Source organism: Malus domestica, chromosome 17 (genome assembly GCF_042453785.1).
Source record: "Malus domestica chromosome 17, GDT2T_hap1".
Taxonomy (NCBI): domain Eukaryota; kingdom Viridiplantae; phylum Streptophyta; class Magnoliopsida; order Rosales; family Rosaceae; genus Malus; species Malus domestica.
Window position 1 is genome coordinate 1,312,102 of NC_091677.1, and position 17,752 is coordinate 1,329,853.

Genomic DNA, 17,752 nt, shown 5'->3' on the forward strand with positions numbered 1-17,752 from the left:
TTGACCCGTGACATTAAAATGGTTCCTGAAATTGAAAATTGATCAATGTAGTCCCACAAGTAAGTGTCTCAAATCAATATAGTTATTCTGTCACGATTCTGTCAAAAATTCTGTTATATAATTATGTGACACATAAATGGGTCACACAAGTCTAATTAAATTTAAAAAAAAATTACAAATAGGCTTAATAATTTAATAGTTAATAAAAAAAATTGTCAATCCAAAAATTCAATCCTGCAATCACCTCCGACCGATCCCAGTCTACATTTCTCTACCTCATTCGCTCTATTTCTCTACCTCATTCGCTCTATATTCTCTAAAAAATCTCAATACATCCATTTTTACACACTTCAACACCCTTCACCGAATTGAACCTAGATCAAGATCACCTTTGGTGATAGCTTGGTCCATTGGCAACGACTACTGGGACATCACTGTTAACATTTAGGCAATCAACATCCTCACAACCTTAATTTTGTAGAGCTTGTTCGGCACTTCTCTGATGGTCTGGTGACGCAAAGAACAATGAGGTCTACCTCGAGATAATGAGATTATAATCGAGATGCGTCCATTGTTGGTTGAAAACTATTTCCACACTGTGAAAGCCCGTCCCGAATTATTGTTATCGATGGCGTGAAATGTTTAATTTGCCCTTGGACGTTGAGTACGTTAGTGGTGTTGTGGCTTGAGTTTGGGTTTTAAACTAATTTAGTTAGTTCCTAAGTTTTTTTGGAACTTAAAGTTGTTGGTTTTGGTTGTGATTAGTGACCCAAAACTGGACCACACATTCACACTCACACATCCAAACTCCCGTTGACCTTCTCTCTCTTCCCTCTCTCGGATTTCCTTCCATTTCCGTACAACCGTACAGACAACCTTCAAACCTTCACTTCTAGTCACGGATCGAGGTTTTGGAAGCTATCTTTGTGTTTCTTGTAAGTCCAGGCACTCATCTATACCTTTGGTTGGACGTGAAACCCTCGAAAACCCGAGAACCCAAGAACCCCGATTTTGTGTATTGTTTATGCACTCGTGATTTTGAAGTTTTTATGGAGTTTTAAGGTTATAGGAAGCCTTAAAACATCTTCACGAAACTCGGGGAATAAAGTTGGAGTGTTTTGGACGTCAAGAAGTCCCAGTTCATGAGTTTCAAATTTTGGCCAGATTATTGAGGGTTCTCCGGTGAGATTCCGTGGATTTTAGGGCTTGAAAGTGTTTTCGGCGATCGCAGCGGTGGTCAGCGCCGAACTCCGACGAACCAAGGAAGAATGAGAATAATATTCCGTCAAAGTTGACGGAATATTCTGACGCCGTCAGTTATTTCGCATATAGGTGAGACCTATCCTGAGGACGAGCGCCATCAATCGAGGTTCGGGGGTTACTACCCTTCGACATATCAATGAGTGGGCTTTTGGTTTTCAGTATATACCTATATACTTGATTTTTACCATAAAATAAATTTGAATGAAATTACGTTTTGCATTGCCATACAAAGTATATACCTATTTTAATTATGCATTGGTAGTTGCATATATTTATGATTGGTGTTGCAGATGCACAGGTAAGTTCATAAATTAAAGATATGAGGTTGCTTCAGTTATGTGAGATATGATGTGATGTATTGAGAGCTCATAAACCTGCACCTTGGTGTTAGTGCTCCCGCCCAGAGTTAGGGCACAGTCCTTCACGTGATGTTCACCTCCTGCACCATATGCTCACCTTGGATCCAAGTTAGGTGCACAGACTTGTCATATACCACTTTAGGTGGTTCTGACTTGTAGGTGACCCGCGATCATTCGTACAGCCTTTACGTGATCATAGCACTAGATCATATTTACTTTACACCTAATCTTGTCGTACATAACACTTTAGGTGGTTCCGACTCGTGTGCATGATTTGATTTGATATGATTAAGATTGGTTATGAGCTATATACTTAGCAGTGCAGATTGAGTTAGAGGGATTTGGCTGATGCGATATTTGATATTGATATATTTTGTTTGGATTACTTATAGCATTCCACTGAGATACTTTGGCATGATATACTTCTATGGAATTTCATCTTGAGTATGATTTATGATACAGCTTATAATAATAATAATTATTTTCTAGGAAATTATACAGGTTTTACGGCGAGGGGTTAGAACTTTTGAGAAATGAAATGAAATGATTTTGAAAAACTTTTTTTTTTGCCCATTCACACTTTCTGTTTTGCGCCCTTCCAGGTTTTAGATAGAAGTGTTTTAGTGGATCACGAGGACTTCGACAGTGGTTCTGACAGAACATCATAAATGTAGGATCACCGTTGAGTGTTGTATAATTAGCATTTGTCCTGTTTGACCGCATCTAAAATATTTATGCTCTGGTGGTGTATTTCACACTCAATCTTGCACTAGCACTCTATCTTAGCTAGTACTCTAGTTGATTTGGTTTTCGTTTATTCGTAATTCCCTTATATATCTATTGTTTCCACACTATGCATATGGCTACGTCACCCTCACGTGACGGCCATCATGCCATGATTTAGGTCGGGGTGTGTCACACACACCCTCTTAGGCCTTGGTTAAATCTTGTGCCTTTGAGAATTTATGGAAAGGATCTCTCTTCGGAGCAGACTGTACTATAAGAAAAAAAATACTCCATTGTACAAAAAGGTATTCAGATAACTTTTTAATTAATTATTAAACCACGCATTAACACATAACAACTTTTTTTTTAGAATTATGGTGGAATGATCATAATGATTTGTGACATGTATTTTCAATTACTACATTGATTGATTTTCAATTTCAGAAACCATATTAATGGTGTGGGTGAATTTCAGGGACTATCTTGATGATGTGGGTCAATTTCAATAACCATTTGTAATAAAAATTTGTAAATCTTGTAAGGCCTATTTATGTGCCACATCAGCTCTTAAACAAAAATTTTAACATAATTGTGACGGAATGACTAGATTGATTTGCGACGCATATTTTTAGAAACTGTATTTATTGATTTTTAATTTCAAAGATCATCTTAATGGTAAGGTACAATTTCAAATACCATTTATGATAAAACCCTTTAATAAATTGACTCAATTGAATGAGAATATAAACCAACTAAATTCTGCATTTATACCTTTCGAATACGTTGATCATGGGTGTCTGGATTAGTAGATAGAACTATACGTATTTTTAATATACAAAATTTATAATCAAAATTGTTTATGTTCTTAATCGTTCTTTAAAGATTCTATGTGCGAAAAAACAAATCAGATAAATATAATTTAGTTATCTGTGTGTACAAAATAAGTGGACGCTTGTCATGCTTATCATGTAAATGTTAGTTGCTACCAAAATAAACGAAATCTAACTTAATTGAATTTTTATGCAATTAAATAGGAAATGATGATAAAGAAATACGGTAATAAAATGAACGATTGCAATTACAAAATTTGTGTGAGAAACATACATTAATTGCAAGTTGGTGGACAAGGTGGTCCAGTCACGAGAAAGACTAACATGGAACAAGTTCATCGTTACTAAAGAATTCTAGTTCATTAAGACGATATCATGTTTATAATTTTCTCTAAATAATCAAGTATTTATAAACCCAAGTTGTGACGATAGCCTATTTCATAAAAGTCTCTCTCATAAGCCCTTAAAATAAAAGGAAAAGTAATGAAAATGATTTAAAATTTTTGAGTTTTAAGTTTGAAAACTGTGAGTTTTAATGAATATGACAAAAAAGGTGGCGTAAGTGAATGGTACCAATATTGACTTTTTAAAGTAAAAATATGATTTTTTAATTTAAATAAACAGTACCGGAAGTGTTTCGTTAAAACTTCATAAAATAAATGCAAATATTTTCAAATAAACGCACTCACGATGTGGACACAAGTATTTTCTTAAATTTGTATCATTCCGTCAACACCGTCTTTTTCCTTTGGAACCCAAACGGAAAATCCTTCCATCAGATTTTTGTGCGTCAAGGACGGACACAGTCACGGCGAATTGTCAAAGACGGACGGCCAGGGCAAATTGAAAAAGACTTTAATATTTTTGTGTTAGGCATTTAAAAGGACTTTAACCATTTTCTTTTATTTTTTATGATAATATTTTATTTTACAGGAAAAAGACTTTTGCAATATTAATAATTTTAATTGTAATGACTTGTATTGTCGTATAAGAATCGATGTTGATCGGAAATAACTTATAAGAAGACATCATAGGGTGCTGACATGAGGGGATGAATAAATGTGGTTTACCACTAATTGTTCTTATAAAAAAAAAAAAAAAAAATAAATAAATAACACAACTTGTAACACTGAATAAAATTATAGTTGACTTTTATGGATAACTATCTATCTTTTAACAATGCATTCAAAATCACATCTAGTGGCTCATAAAATTTAAGTTAAAAAATAAATAAATAAAACATTAAAACATGAAACAATTTTCTTCAAAAATTTCTTTGATCCGCCAATTTTTTTTAAAATTTGTTATCAAATGATCTTTGTTAAATTAAATGTTAGATTTGAACGTCGTCAGGGTTCGAACGCACACCGTGGTACAAGAGCAATACTCTTATCCAACATTATGGTAGATGACCACTTGCATTGATCCGACAGTTTAAAATTAAGAGAGTATATTTTACATTGTTGTATAAACCGAGTTTATTGTCGTAGATGAATGAGGATCCACTCCATATCCTCTAATCTCGTACATTCATCGTACATCGTGCGATCATAAATTATTGTAAATTTTTTTAATTTAAAATTGAATATAAACATTACTTGACAAAAAACTGGCCGCATCATACACGATGAATGAACGTGATTGGAGGATCCTCGAGATACTCACAAAGATAATCCTCAGAGGATCCACATACGTTGTGAACAATCTCCTGTGGGCTTTGGGGCCACAGAATGGGCCTCACACAACACAACGTCTCCAAATATGGCCCAAAAAACCAATGGAATTCTGAAGCAGGCCCGTCTTATCAGCTGCACACAAGATATTTTCTAATGTTTATAGAATACAGAGTGATACGACACATGTTATTACGTAATTGAATATTTTTTTAAAAATATCTCCACTCATATAATTGTATATAACATATGTATCGGTATTACAAAGATGCTGACAAATCTCTCGCTGCACCCGCAATTCACCTCAGTGGACCCTATAAACCCAAAATTCAATTACACCCAAGTCACACATGATTCTCCCCTCTATCAAATGACCTTATTAACCCCAAAGATTCCCATCCAAACAGGAAAAGTTATAACATACCCCTGAATTATTGGTTTTGCTGTATTTGCCTTCTAGATTATTTTAAGTTTTCTTCAGTGAAATTCTAGATTTTTAATTTAGTTATGAGTTCCTTAACTTTTTATTTGTGCCGGTATTTGTTTTGATTTTATTTCACATTTATTTATTTTTTTTGGACTAATTGAAAATTGCACTTTATTTATGACTACAATCAAACAAGATCACAAATTACAAAGTAACGAAATTGAATACCTCCAGTTTTTTCTTTAGCATCACGAACTCAAACTTTATGGGCATAATTGAATTAAAAGTTGGGAATGCAAAGTAAAATAAGTTTAAAAGTTTAGGCAATATTACTAATCTAAACTACATATTAATATAACCATCTTTATCAACCAAAATAAGATAAAAAAAACTATTTAGTCTTTCAGCACAACAAAAAAGTTAAGAACAATAACATAATTTTACATAACAAACTTTTGCTGTATTTTTTTGTTTAAGTCTCACGTGATTTTAACATCTCTAATTTAAAAATAAAAAGAAAAAACCTCTCTCACTCCCTCCTCACCCTTACGTTATCTCTCATTCGCTTCCTCTCAACTTCAATTAAAAAATAAAAATAAAAATTTTCACAGACATATACTAATTTTTTAAAATAAACAAATAGAAGGGTACTTTAGGTATATCAAAGTCATGTACTTGATGCTCACGTAGTCTCGACCGCACTTTAGCATCTCCATCCCTTTCTCTCTCCCGCGAAAAGAGGGCCGCGTGAATCTCCGCTACGTCTACGCCGCTGCTCTCACTCTCTCACTCTCTCCAGAAAAACTCGGGTCGGACCCATCGGCCTTGACGGCGAGCCCGAACCCGAATAGCGTCCGGAGATGAAGCTCAAGAGCGAGCTCAGCTCTTTCCCCACGGCGAACAAGCTGCTGAAGTTCGCTCTGATCGGTCTCATTGGGTGCCTGGGCTTGCTCTGTTTGTACTACGGGTGGTCTTTCGGGCCGGGCTCCCGGAGATCCGACGAGGAGGCTTCTGGGTCCGATGGAGTCGACCCGCTTTTCGGCGGGTTCGTTCTCCATCACGATTTGGATGATTTGCATGACGACCAGGAGCACAACTCTGAGGTCCCCAAAAGCTTGCCTGTAAGTAACACAGCAATTAATGGTTTATTTGTTTTGGTGATTAGTGTAATTGTTGCTAATTAATCAAAGATTAATGCATATTTCAATCCAGTTGACTCTTTGTAGCAATTAAATTAAAACTGAATTACTTGTTAATTTGGGGTAACGGAAAGTTGCTCCTTTGTGACTAATTCGTGACCAAATAGTCACGGTTCGAGTCGTGAAAACAGTCTCTTTGCAAAGCAAAAGCAAGGCAGCGGATGATAGACGTTCCTCCTCGATCCTCGCAAAGTGGTGAGCCTTGTTGGCTTGGGGTCGCCCTTTATTTGGGAAGAAGAAATTGCCCTTTTGTATAACCGATTGTTTTATCTGGATCTTGTCGAATGCATTTATTTTTAATTCATAAATGTTAAACTTTTCGTTCCAAAATTAGTAGAATGTGCTCGTTTTGCTCATGTTGATGGCTTTTCGTGTTTCTGCAGATATGCGATTTACGGTTTTCGGAGTTGATACCTTGTCTGGATAGAAACCTTATTTACCAACTGAGATTAAAGCCGAATTTGACGTTAATGGAGCATTACGAACGGCACTGCCCGCCTCCAGAGCGGCGTTATAATTGCTTGATACCGCCCCCACTTGGTTATAAGGTAGGTTGTCATTGCTTCTGTGGGTTTTACTTTGCTTGACTTCGCATAGTTTTGATTCCGACGAAATCCTTTCTAGAATTTCAGATACCTATAAGATGGCCGGCAAGTAGAGATGAAGTGTGGAAGGCCAACATTCCCCACACCCATCTTGCTCAAGAGAAATCAGATCAGAATTGGATGGTTGTGAATGGGGACAAGATCAATTTTCCGGGTGGCGGGACGCATTTCCATGATGGAGCTGATAAGTACATTGTTGCTCTTTCCAGGGTACTTAAACCTTGACTCACTTCTCAATTCCTATTTATATTTGTCTAATAGTATAAAAGGAATAGTAAGTAGAAAGGAAAAACGAAACCTTCGATTTAGATATTTGGCTGAATTAGGCTTGCACCAGTGAAGTTTGTTTCCTCATGTTTCACATAATGGGATTTTTGTTTTGAAATTTTTAATATATGCTGTTTCTTTTCGTAGTTCAATTGCTTCACTGGTGAATAATGCCCTATAGATTGAAATAGCACAGCTCTTTTCTTTCATCTGTAATGGTATGCTTATTATTTGTGTAGATGCTTAAATTTCCTGGTGATAAATTCAACAATGGTGGAAATATCCGTAATGTTCTTGATGTGGGTTGTGGAGTTGCGAGTTTTGGGGCATATCTTCTTTCTCATGACGTCATAGCTCTGTCCCTTGCTCCAAATGATGTGCATGAGAATCAAATACAATTTGCACTAGAGAGGGGCATTCCCTCTACTCTTGGTATCTTGGGTACAAAAAGACTTACTTATCCAAGCAGATCATTTGAGCTGGCTCATTGCTCTCGGTGTCGAATAGATTGGCTTCAAAGAGATGGAATCCTGTTATTAGAGCTGGACAGATTACTAAGACCTGGAGGGTATTTTGTGTACACTTCTCCTGAAGCATATGCAAATGATCCGGAAAATCGGAGGATCTGGAATGCTATGTATGATCTTCTGAAAAGAATGTGCTGGAGAGTTGTAACAAAGAAAGAGCAGAGTGTTGTATGGGCCAAGCCACTGACTAATAGTTGTTACTTAAAGAGAGATTCTAGGACCCGGCCCCCTCTGTGCGATTCCAAGGATGACCCTGATGCAAGTTGGAATGTGAGCATGAAGGCGTGCATTTCTCGATACACTTCAAGTAAGTAGCATTGCTATACTTTCGTTGTTAATATTTTGGGCTTCCACCTCCTAATCTTACTATCTTATCATTTACTAAAATTGTAATACAGAAATGCACAAGGAAAAAGGAAGTGGGCTAGCTCCTTGGCCACAGAGGCTTACCGCTGCACCGCCTCGGCTGGAAGAAATTGGTGTCAGTCCTGAAGAATTCCAAGAGGACACTGTAAGTTTCCTGTTTACAAGCTAACTGTTCACATTGATGTTTGCCTACTTAGCTATATTGTTCTATTTAATGAGAGACGGAAATCCATGTGATGCAGAGCATATGGCACTTCAGAGTGATTGAGTACTGGAAGCAGATGAAGTCTGTCATACAGAAAAATTCAATTAGAAATGTCATGGATATGAACTCATACCTTGGTGGATTTGCTGCTGCCCTGAATGAAAAAGACGTCTGGGTGATGAATGTTGCTCCTGTCCATGTATCTGCCAGACTCAAGATCATCTTTGATCGAGGCTTAATTGGAACTGTTCATGACTGGTATGCATTTTGATCCAATTATTCTCAGCAATTACGAATTATAATATCCTTATACGTATTATTGGTCTGTAGTCAGTTGAATATTCACACTCAATGTATTTATATAGGTGTGAAGCATTTTCTACGTATCCACGTACATATGACCTTCTACATGCGTGGGAAGTATTCTCAGAGATTGATGAGCGGGGGTGCAGTACAGAGGATCTATTGATTGAAATGGATAGGATACTCAGACCAGATGGGTTTGCCATCATAAGAGACAAACCTGCTGTTATAAACTATATTCGAAAGTTTCTGACTGCCTTGAAATGGGATGGCTGGTTATCAGAAGTAGAACCACGGGTTGATGCTCTTTCCTCAAGGGATGAAGGAGTTTTGATTGCTAGAAAGAAGTTGTGGGATGAGGGGACTTCAGTAATGTGATTCTGCTTTGCTTTTCAGGTATATGACCTAATTTATGTGAGTTCTTCATTTCTAGTTATTACTGCATTTACGTATATTTTACGAAGAGTTCCATATGTATTGATATTTACTTGTTAATTTGTGCAAACTCTCACTTTGTGGAAATTTGACATTGTTTTTCTCCTCGTTCAAGATATATGCTAGATGCGGTATTGGTGCATAGCCCTGCCCGGTCGAAGAGAATGCATAGAAAGAGGAATGTCTTCAGTTACTGATCGAGGCCATGGTGCGCGTTGTTTCGTGAGAGTGTGATGGTAGCGGTACACAGGGATAGAGAGATAGATATGTAGTTAGGAAATGTGTGAAGTTATGGTAGGAGAAAGGTGCAACATCAATTGAAGAAAAACTTGCATAACTAGGAGCTGTTTTGTATTGGCATATGAATTATGGTAATTGGAAATTGGTTACATGAACTCAATAACTACACTCTTGTGCTGCGTCTTATGCGAGTTTCCTAAAAACTAGCATAACTTTTACGTACTGGTTACATGTAAGTTATTCTCGTATGTTTCATATCTTACATGCAAGTATGAAGCTAATACGCGAATGTGGGGTATTCAAAATCAATCACACAATGTTGTAGGGACAAGTTAAAACACATGGTTACATGTAAGTTCTTCTCGTATGGTTCCTAACTTATATGCAACTGGGATGCTAAGGTGGTGTCTCTAAAACCAATTACAGGATGACACCTGAACAAGTTCAAATACATGACAATGCTCTGATAGACTCGATGATAAGATTAAAAGCACACTACAAAGTAGCACATAAATGTCCTATTGATTTTCCTTATTAACACTAAGATTTGTCAATTGTAGCATATGAAAATAAGGGTCTTTCCTGCAGAAGATTGTTTTATCTAACTACTTAAAATGTCACAAAAACTGGTTGCTGTCCCTACTGACCAGCCACCGAAAAATAATTATTAGACTGACTTACACTTATCTAAATTCTACGAAATTTTATATGAAGACACTAGACACACATAGCTACACTTCTAGAAATTTTTGGGATTTTTGGAGTTGATTTTCTATTTAAATTAAATCGAACAAAAACAGGACAGAAACAAATTTTAAGTAGTTCACAAATTAAGAAAAACGAGTTAGGGGAATTACTATCCACCACCAAATAATCATGCAAACATGTTATGTTTCATTCAAATTCCTTTTATTTCCAGATGAAGATGCTTAAGTTGGCTCAATGTTATAACTCAACCTATTACTCTTTCTTACGTAGTATGTTAAGAGAATGACATTTTCAACTTAACTTAGTCCCTAGCATGCAATATAGAATGACGTGTTCATAGATTTAACAAGTAGAAATCATTAAGAACGAAAAGAGTTTGAGTCATCACAAGGCATCGTAAGTACTGGTGTTGTCTTACTTATCCTAGAAATTGGTTCACAAGTTAATCGCAATTAACAAGTACTACTCTAGAACATATGTAGGTCCTCATTCGACAAGGGCAGACACACACATATTCATAGCATTAGAATCCTAGATATGCTTACTAAGTATGCATCCATAGAAAACAAATAAAGAATTCATCAATGAGACAAGTAGTGAACCAATTTTCATCCATTCATAAAAGTAATTCAACAAAATGTCATAACAAACTTGCAATCATATTCGGGGCTTCAAAACAGCCCCTAACTTCTAAAAATTTAGTTACACATTATTATCAAATAAAACCAAAAGAAAGACATGAGTTCGAGAAGATAAAACCGAAAGAAGAGAATGCCAAGATTTCCTCCTTCATTTCCTTCCCTCCTCAACGCAGCAGCCTTGCTTTTTTTTTTCCTTCCTTTCCTTCCTTTTTTCCTATCTTTTTTTCCTCCAAAAAATTGTCCTTTTGCCGCTGCAACCTATTGCCTTTATGCCCATGCTTGCTGCCCCATTTCTGCTCCATAACTCACCCCACTAACTCCATAACTCACCCCACTAACAGCCATTTAGTGATGACAATAAGTGAGAGGAAATGTGGTAAAACAATTGTAACACTTTGGGTAGCCTTTATGCCAATTACTCCCTCTTAATCCTCATTTTTAATTCCATTTCCTCTGATATTTAAATAGGTGTCAGCTGGCTTGTTCTTGGCTGCTAGTTTTATTGGATTTATTGCCTTCAATGCAGTAACAAACTGCTCAGCGTCTTGGAAACCTTTCAATGTTAAAATGGCTATAACTTCTTCTAAACAAATGATATTAACAATCCGCGAAATGCTCCAGAAAATAGACATCTGTAGCTTTCCAAGCATATAAGGCTCATTCTCTAATTAATTCTGAGCTATTCGCAACTTTCTTCCAAAGTCAGCTGATTTGCACAGGCAGTTTTGACGAATTTGTTACTAAAATCCTACTTGTGCTATTTTTCTTTTATTTGCTTGACAAATCCCACAAAACACAAAAACAAAGTAAATAGCTCAAAAATATAAGGAACTAACTAAGAAAAGACAAATAAATTTGATTTAAAATATATATAAATATGAGCTTATCACTCGGGATACCACCCATCTTTGACTCGGGATACAAGCCTACAACCTCGGCTTTTGTGGCCGGAAGGTTTAATTTTTTCAGGCGAGGTGGTCAGAAAGTTCAAATTTTGCCGGCTAGGCTGTTGAAAGGTTAATTTTGATAATTAAGATCCTCAACGCAAACAAATGGGAATAATCCATTAACACATAACCCAGCTCAGTTGGTAAAACATCAATCAATGCCCCATTCATGGGCAAAATCTTGATTAATTTACACTTAACAAAATGTTTTGGCCTAATAACATCACTATGAGCAAAAAATACAACCTTCAGAAGAGCTTCGAACCGGAACCAGAATCACCCCCAACCAAAAATACTTCAAAAATTGCTAGGAGCAGGTTCATCTTTATCACAGTTCTTTCTTCAAGTCTTTAATCTCATAAATTGCAGAGTCGCTTGGCGGATCATGTCGTGTTCTTTTTACTCTTCTTCTTCCTCGAAGCAAAGCTGCTCGGTCCAATTTCTATGGACATTCTTTTCGTCCTGCAAAGCATGAGAACAATAATTGAGTACTTTCAGCAGAACAGCGCGTGGCGTTCGTTGTAAACAAAATAGAGACCGGAGAGCAAACAGAAATTAAGAAGCATCATACCGCTCGGAGAGCTCTTCTGACTCCTCGTCGCCATCTTCAAATGCACCATCTGAAACTAAAGAAACAATGAAATTCAAGGCCAGTTGAAAGATCCAAACCAACAATAACATGTGCAAAATACCAAATGCTGGATCAACATTATACTTTTGTTGTTCACGACTAAAGACGTACCAGCTCCATCAATCTTGTCATCCTCGTCCTCTGACTCTGAACCAGAACCCCACCTATCACCTCCATCGTCAAAGTCCCAACGTTCTCCCACTGGAGGCATCCAAAAGTCAGTTTCTTCTGTGTCGCCTTCCTCATCAGAAGCCTTACTTTTTCCAAACATAATCTCATCAACTCCATCATCCTTCTTCTTATTCTTATTCTTCTTCTTCTTCTTTCTGTCTCCGTCTTCTTCTTGGTCAGATACTATTTCCGGGTTCTGATCATCCATCTCTTCTACCGCTCCCTTGGCTTTTAGCTTCTCTTCTTCCTTCTCTTCTGTTTATATAACCGACACGAACATCACCATTAAACACATTGGAGTCCGAAAGCCAATCCATACACAAATTCGAAAAAGAAAGAAACAATATACGAACCGAGCTTGTTGAGGAAGCGTTTCCCATTTATATGCTTCCAAATGTGCTCCTCTGACTTATTGATAGTATCCCCCGTTAGCTTACACACCAACTTTGAACTGCACAAGGAAAGCAAATGAACCAGGTTTCAGCATAAACCCGAAATCTCTGCTTGGTTTGCAGTAAAATTTGAAAGCTTTTCGTATATCAATTCGCAACATGGCAAATATAAACAAACGTAAATTCAACATTGGCCTGTTTGGGACTGCTTCTAAAAGGAGTAAAAGTAGCTTTCCGACCAACAAATGCGATTTTGATTATCTTTGGGAAAACACCAGAAGGTAAAAGCGCTTTCTGCAGAAGCACCTACTCAGGAAGCACTTCCAACTATTTTTCCAGAAAGCACTTTAATTTTAACGAAAATTCCGACAAGTTTCTAGGAAGCATAAGTGGTTTTGATCAGAAGTGCTTAGCAATCAAACCCAGCGGAATTCCAATGTAAATTATGCAAAAATTAATCAAAGTTTAAATCTTTATGAAACCGAAACGAAAGAAAATGAAATTACCGGGAAAGAGGATCCTGCTTGAACATGTTGAGAGGAGCTTTCTCATGGGAAAGGGCATATTCGATTAGGCCCAAACGGCACCGTTTGCTCTGAGAGTACAATTCCTTGTCTTTGGCCACCAATTCGTGGCCTGTCTCGACGCACTGGAAGCGGCCATTTTCGAGCTCCTTGAAGGTCGGCGGGCCCATTAGGTTGCTCCCTTCCTTCTCCTCCTCCTCCGCCTTCTTCTCAGTCGTCGCCATTGCCGAGTAGCCTGAGTTACTCAAGCTGCCGCGGAGAGAGATGGAGAGCAAGCGAAGACACGATGTTTTGGGCCCCCCAGACCTAGTTATAAGCCCGCCTCGTCTGGTCCTGGACTTCTAAGCCTTTTGGGCATTGAATAGAGAGACCAATATGTAGCTGGAACGTCAAAGTGACGTTGTCTCAAATCTATAACGTGTCACAATGAATTTAATAATTAAAAAAATATTTAAAGTTGCTGTTAGTTTTGGCAGCAACGGTGATGTTGAGGGCTACCAATTCATGTCATGTCACATTAGATTTGATTTTAGTTCTGATTTAGATTTGACATCTCCTTTGAAGATTCACTTAATTATCCCTTACTACGATCGCTCACTTGTAACACTTATAAAACATGGTCATACGAGGAATGTTATAGGTAAAAAATAATAAATGAACAGTTAAAAGACTTGGGGCTCGTTTGGATGTACTTTTAAAATGACTGAAAGCGTTTTTAGAGAAAATATTTTGGGATTTCAAAAGCACTTAAAGTGTTTTCTGCAAGAAGCACCAGTTATATGCTTCTTCCAGGAAGCACTTTAAGATTTTTTTATTTATACTATTATTATTATTTTTAAAGATTTACTTGTATCTTTACTAATAATTGATTTTAAAAATATTTCATCAAAAGTAATTTCAGTCATTTCAAAAGCTCAGTTCTTAGAGAGCATCGTTTCTTCGAAACACCCATGCAATAATAGATCTGTCATGCTGTTCATGAGTCTATGGCATACAGAGACAACCATGGTCCATGTTTTAATGAACTTATGTACGTTACACACTGACCCTTAAAGACACGAGAGTTACAAACCTCGCATCTACAAAAAAATTTAGTGTGCTAAAAGACAGTCGATACACCAAATTTCATAATTTAAACAGTTAGAAATTTTACTTTTTCAATTATCAACCATTTATATTATAAAATTTACTGTATCTGAATGTAATATTGATACATTGAAAAATCTCCCGATATCCACCGACTTTATTCTAACTTGTTGTCCTTCTTTCGACGCCTAGTAAAATTAACAGCACATTGTCCCCACGTACATTAAAGTAGGATAACTTTATCCTGTCCAAACCAGTCCCTTCCTATACAGGTTTCACATTTCCAAATGCTGCTTGATTAGCCTCACTACCATCAGCCAAACAGTGGAAAATGGAGTTTTGGAAACTGCTTCTGGCATCCGGGTTCTTCTTGGCTTCGTGGGTTTTGGCAGTGGGAGTTCAGAACTTACCACCCTGTTCTTTTCCGGCGATTTACAACTTCGGGGACTCAAATTCCGACACCGGGGGCATATCCGCTGCATTTGAGCCAATCAAACCTCCTAACGGCGAAGCATTCTTCCATAAGCCGGCCGGGAGAGCCGCCGATGGCCGCCTTGTCATAGACTTCATAGGTAACAATTATATCAAGGGAAATACTTTTCTAATCACAGTTTGACACGTGACTGTTCATAATTATTTATTTTTTCGCGTTTTTAATGCGTTATTCTTCATATGCGTTGCAATGTGATTTGCGAGGTGTCCTTAAAAATTCAGGCTACTTTAATTGGTTGGTTAGTGTGCTGATTGAGTTGAATGGTAATTTTTGTGCAGCTGAGCGCCTAAAGCTGCCGTACTTGAGTGCATATTTGAACTCACTTGGAACAAATTACCGGCACGGTGCGAATTTCGCCACCGGCGGATCCACCATCAGAAGGCCGAACGAAACCATCTTTGAGAACGGCATTAGTCCTTTCTCCCTCGATATGCAGACGGCGCAATTCCTGCAGTTCAAGGCCCGCACCGCCGATCTCTACCGCCAAGGTTCGATCTTTTTAGTGCCGAAAACTGCTTCAAGTTTCAATCTTTGTTAGCTGTTTAACTGTGAACTGTTTGCGATGTCCTCCAGCCAAGAACCCTTCTCAGAGAAGCGCTCTGCCGAATCCTGAAGATTTCGCAAAGGCTCTCTACACGTTTGATATCGGGCAAAATGATCTATCCTCCGGCTTTCGGAAGCTAAGTTTCGATCAGCTTCGCGCACAACTGCCGGACATTGTCAACCAGTTAGCCACAGCAGTCCATGTAAGTAGCACCATGACAATTGCTTAAACACAAGAACCTTAAGTAGGTCAATTTCGAATTGCTTATGTAGGAAGCACTTCTACTAGAAGCGCTCATTGTAGGCACAAAAAAATCTTCATGTTTCTAATATCGGTTGTGATTGATTGACAAACTTCAGCGGATATATGAAGAAGGAGGGAGGACATTTTGGATACACAACACAGGTCCTGTTGGTTGCTTGCCTATACAGTTATTCTACAATCTCAATCCGCCACCCGGTTTTCTCGACGACCACGGCTGCGTCAAGGCCCAAAACAACATCGCCGTAGAGTTCAACAGGCAGCTAAGGGACAGAGTCACCAAACTCAGAGCCGAGCTCCCACTAGCTGCGATCACATATGTCGATGTCTTTGCCGCCAAGTATGGACTCATCGGCACAGCAAAGACCGAAGGTACCCAATTTCTTCAACTTCATTACCACTAATTATCTTATTCGATACCGATTAACGTTACAATTTTGTTTACAGGATTCGCCGAACCAATGAAGGTTTGCTGCGGGTATCATGTGAAATACGACCATGTCTGGTGCGGGAATAAAGGAAGTGCGAGCGGAAGGGAAGTGTACGGTGCTTCATGTCAAAACCCGTCGGCTTTCATCAGCTGGGATGGAGTTCACTACACTCAGGGTGCGAACCAGTGGGTTGCTAATCGTATACTCAATGGCTCGCCTTCGTCAAACCCGGCAATTCCGATTACTCAAGCTTGTCATAGGCATTGAGAGTTCGACAGTAATATACATTCAGTCTTTTCCTGTTACAGCTTCCTATTGTTTTTACTTTTCCATTTCACATCAATGCTTGGTATGATATACAATTCCGTCATCCTCCATCGGAGGCTAACAGAGGCCGGAAAGCTCGCCGACCTCTTTTTAGTTCCAGTGGACAGGCATTTGGAACCGTTGTCGCTGGAGATTGAACTTAGTGCTAGGATTCCGCTTTTGGTCCGGCCCAGGTGATGAAACTGAACGTACTTTGGTTAGTCATTCTGCTTGTATCGAGTTCCGTCTATCCCTTTGTCCCTGATCCTTTCAAGCATAGAATGAAGCGAGTGGGGATTTCCGGGTTTCAGCTGCTTTCTCTGCTCTTAGGTTTGTACATGAGAGCAACTTCTATGGCATGGGACGCCACGCTGACGGTATTCTCATGCCATAGGAGTATTTGTCATATAATTTTGATTCGAGGGTGACAAACAAAATACAATCGTCGTGGTGGTGAACCTAACAAAGGTGGTGGGCTGATACAATTCTGAGAAAACACAACACTCGGCTACAAGCCTCCAAATGAATCATGGACCATTAAACTTCGATTTGATCGTGACAACCACACATGTACTGTAACATTCAGAATGCAAACAAACAGATGCCAACTTACTTCACCTTCAATCGATCGCATTCATATTCATCTCAGTTCCTCTTCCACTTCCCACTCAACAACAAAGAGCCAAAACTCAGAACACAACACAAACTTCACATGCCAGCAGGCATTCCTCTGCCTCAGACACTAACAAAAAGTATAAACTCGTTCTCGAAATCCTTTGTCACTCCCTTTGATTCGATATCAAGAGTTGAGAATTGAACATTAAAAGCACATGCGTTTATTTTTCGCCCCTGATATCAGCTAATGTCAATACCGACTAACTCCAAGGCAACAACAATTCTAACACTCATTGACCTTTTCCATGAGACACAGAATGTTGATCGACCGAACCCTAATTTCAAACATATGTATTGACTTCAAATGAAAAAACCGAAGGCGAAAACCACAATTAATGAGATCGAGCTATCAACAAAACTACGGTCACCACAAGTAATTAGTAAGTTGTCTATAGTTCCAATCATATGTAGATAAACAAAGAGTAGCTATAACTTTGGAGGGTAAGAGCATCTCTAAGAGTAGCTCTAACTTTTTTAACATTTAGTCTCTTGAAGACGAGGTTTTTGGATTTAGATT

The 17,752-nt window shown here is 38.1% G+C and overlaps 3 protein-coding genes across 5 annotated transcripts; 2 read left to right on the forward strand and 1 right to left on the reverse strand.

Annotated features, from left to right (window-relative positions):
* The first annotated feature begins 5,966 nt into the window (after positions 1 to 5,966).
* LOC103404251 (probable methyltransferase PMT9) lies at positions 5,967 to 9,588 on the forward strand. The gene is made up of 8 exons (XM_070816731.1): positions 5,967 to 6,399; positions 6,861 to 7,025; positions 7,110 to 7,292; positions 7,589 to 8,183; positions 8,275 to 8,387; positions 8,485 to 8,705; positions 8,813 to 9,146; positions 9,301 to 9,588. Exons 1-7 carry the CDS (start codon positions 6,139 to 6,141, stop codon positions 9,126 to 9,128), a joined length of 1,854 nt encoding a protein of 617 aa, XP_070672832.1. The 5' UTR covers positions 5,967 to 6,138; the 3' UTR covers positions 9,129 to 9,146; positions 9,301 to 9,588.
* Positions 9,589 to 11,819: 2,231 nt separating this feature from the next.
* LOC103404252 (uncharacterized) lies at positions 11,820 to 13,803 on the reverse strand. Of its 3 annotated transcripts, none has more exons than XM_008343146.4 (5): positions 13,422 to 13,803; positions 12,877 to 12,974; positions 12,464 to 12,778; positions 12,293 to 12,347; positions 11,820 to 12,183 (listed from the first exon to the last, which is right to left on the reverse strand). In XM_008343146.4, the coding sequence occupies exons 1-5, from the start codon at positions 13,661 to 13,663 to the stop codon at positions 12,105 to 12,107; spliced, it is 789 nt and encodes a 262-aa protein (XP_008341368.3). In that variant the 5' UTR covers positions 13,664 to 13,803; the 3' UTR covers positions 11,820 to 12,104. The 3 variants fall into 3 exon arrangements, with proteins under 3 accessions (XP_008341368.3, XP_070672897.1, XP_070672896.1); XM_070816796.1 differs by having other exon boundaries at positions 12,293 to 12,341; positions 13,422 to 13,769; XM_070816795.1 differs by having other exon boundaries at positions 12,437 to 12,778; positions 13,422 to 13,769.
* Positions 13,804 to 14,703: 900 nt separating this feature from the next.
* On the forward strand, positions 14,704 to 16,597 carry LOC103404253 (GDSL esterase/lipase At5g14450). The gene is made up of 5 exons (XM_008343148.4): positions 14,704 to 15,097; positions 15,297 to 15,506; positions 15,592 to 15,764; positions 15,922 to 16,195; positions 16,271 to 16,597. Exons 1-5 carry the CDS (start codon positions 14,857 to 14,859, stop codon positions 16,519 to 16,521), a joined length of 1,149 nt encoding a protein of 382 aa, XP_008341370.3. The 5' UTR covers positions 14,704 to 14,856; the 3' UTR covers positions 16,522 to 16,597.
* The last annotated feature ends 1,155 nt before the right edge of the window (positions 16,598 to 17,752 follow it).

Excerpts from the sequence above, each read along its gene's own strand:
- LOC103404252 (XM_070816795.1), bottom strand. The coding sequence starts at position 13,663 with ATGGCGACGACTGAGAAGAAGGCGGAGGAGGAGGAGAAGGAAGGGAGC. Across the intron at positions 12,975-13,421 it reads AAGCAGGATCCTCTTTCCCG|TTCAAAGTTGGTGTGTAAGC; the intron begins GTAATTTCATTT and ends TTCCTTGTGCAG. Across the intron at positions 12,348-12,436 it reads TTTAGTCGTGAACAACAAAA|TTTCAGATGGTGCATTTGAA; the intron begins GTATAATGTTGA and ends TTGTTTCTTTAG.
- LOC103404251 (XM_070816731.1), top strand. The coding sequence starts at position 6,139 with ATGAAGCTCAAGAGCGAGCTCAGCTCTTTCCCCACGGCGAACAAGCTG. Across the intron at positions 8,184-8,274 it reads CATTTCTCGATACACTTCAA|AAATGCACAAGGAAAAAGGA; the intron begins GTAAGTAGCATT and ends ATTGTAATACAG. Across the intron at positions 8,706-8,812 it reads ATTGGAACTGTTCATGACTG|GTGTGAAGCATTTTCTACGT; the intron begins GTATGCATTTTG and ends GTATTTATATAG.
- LOC103404253 (XM_008343148.4), top strand. The coding sequence starts at position 14,857 with ATGGAGTTTTGGAAACTGCTTCTGGCATCCGGGTTCTTCTTGGCTTCG. Across the intron at positions 15,507-15,591 it reads CGCCGATCTCTACCGCCAAG|CCAAGAACCCTTCTCAGAGA; the intron begins GTTCGATCTTTT and ends GATGTCCTCCAG. Across the intron at positions 15,765-15,921 it reads AGTTAGCCACAGCAGTCCAT|CGGATATATGAAGAAGGAGG; the intron begins GTAAGTAGCACC and ends GACAAACTTCAG.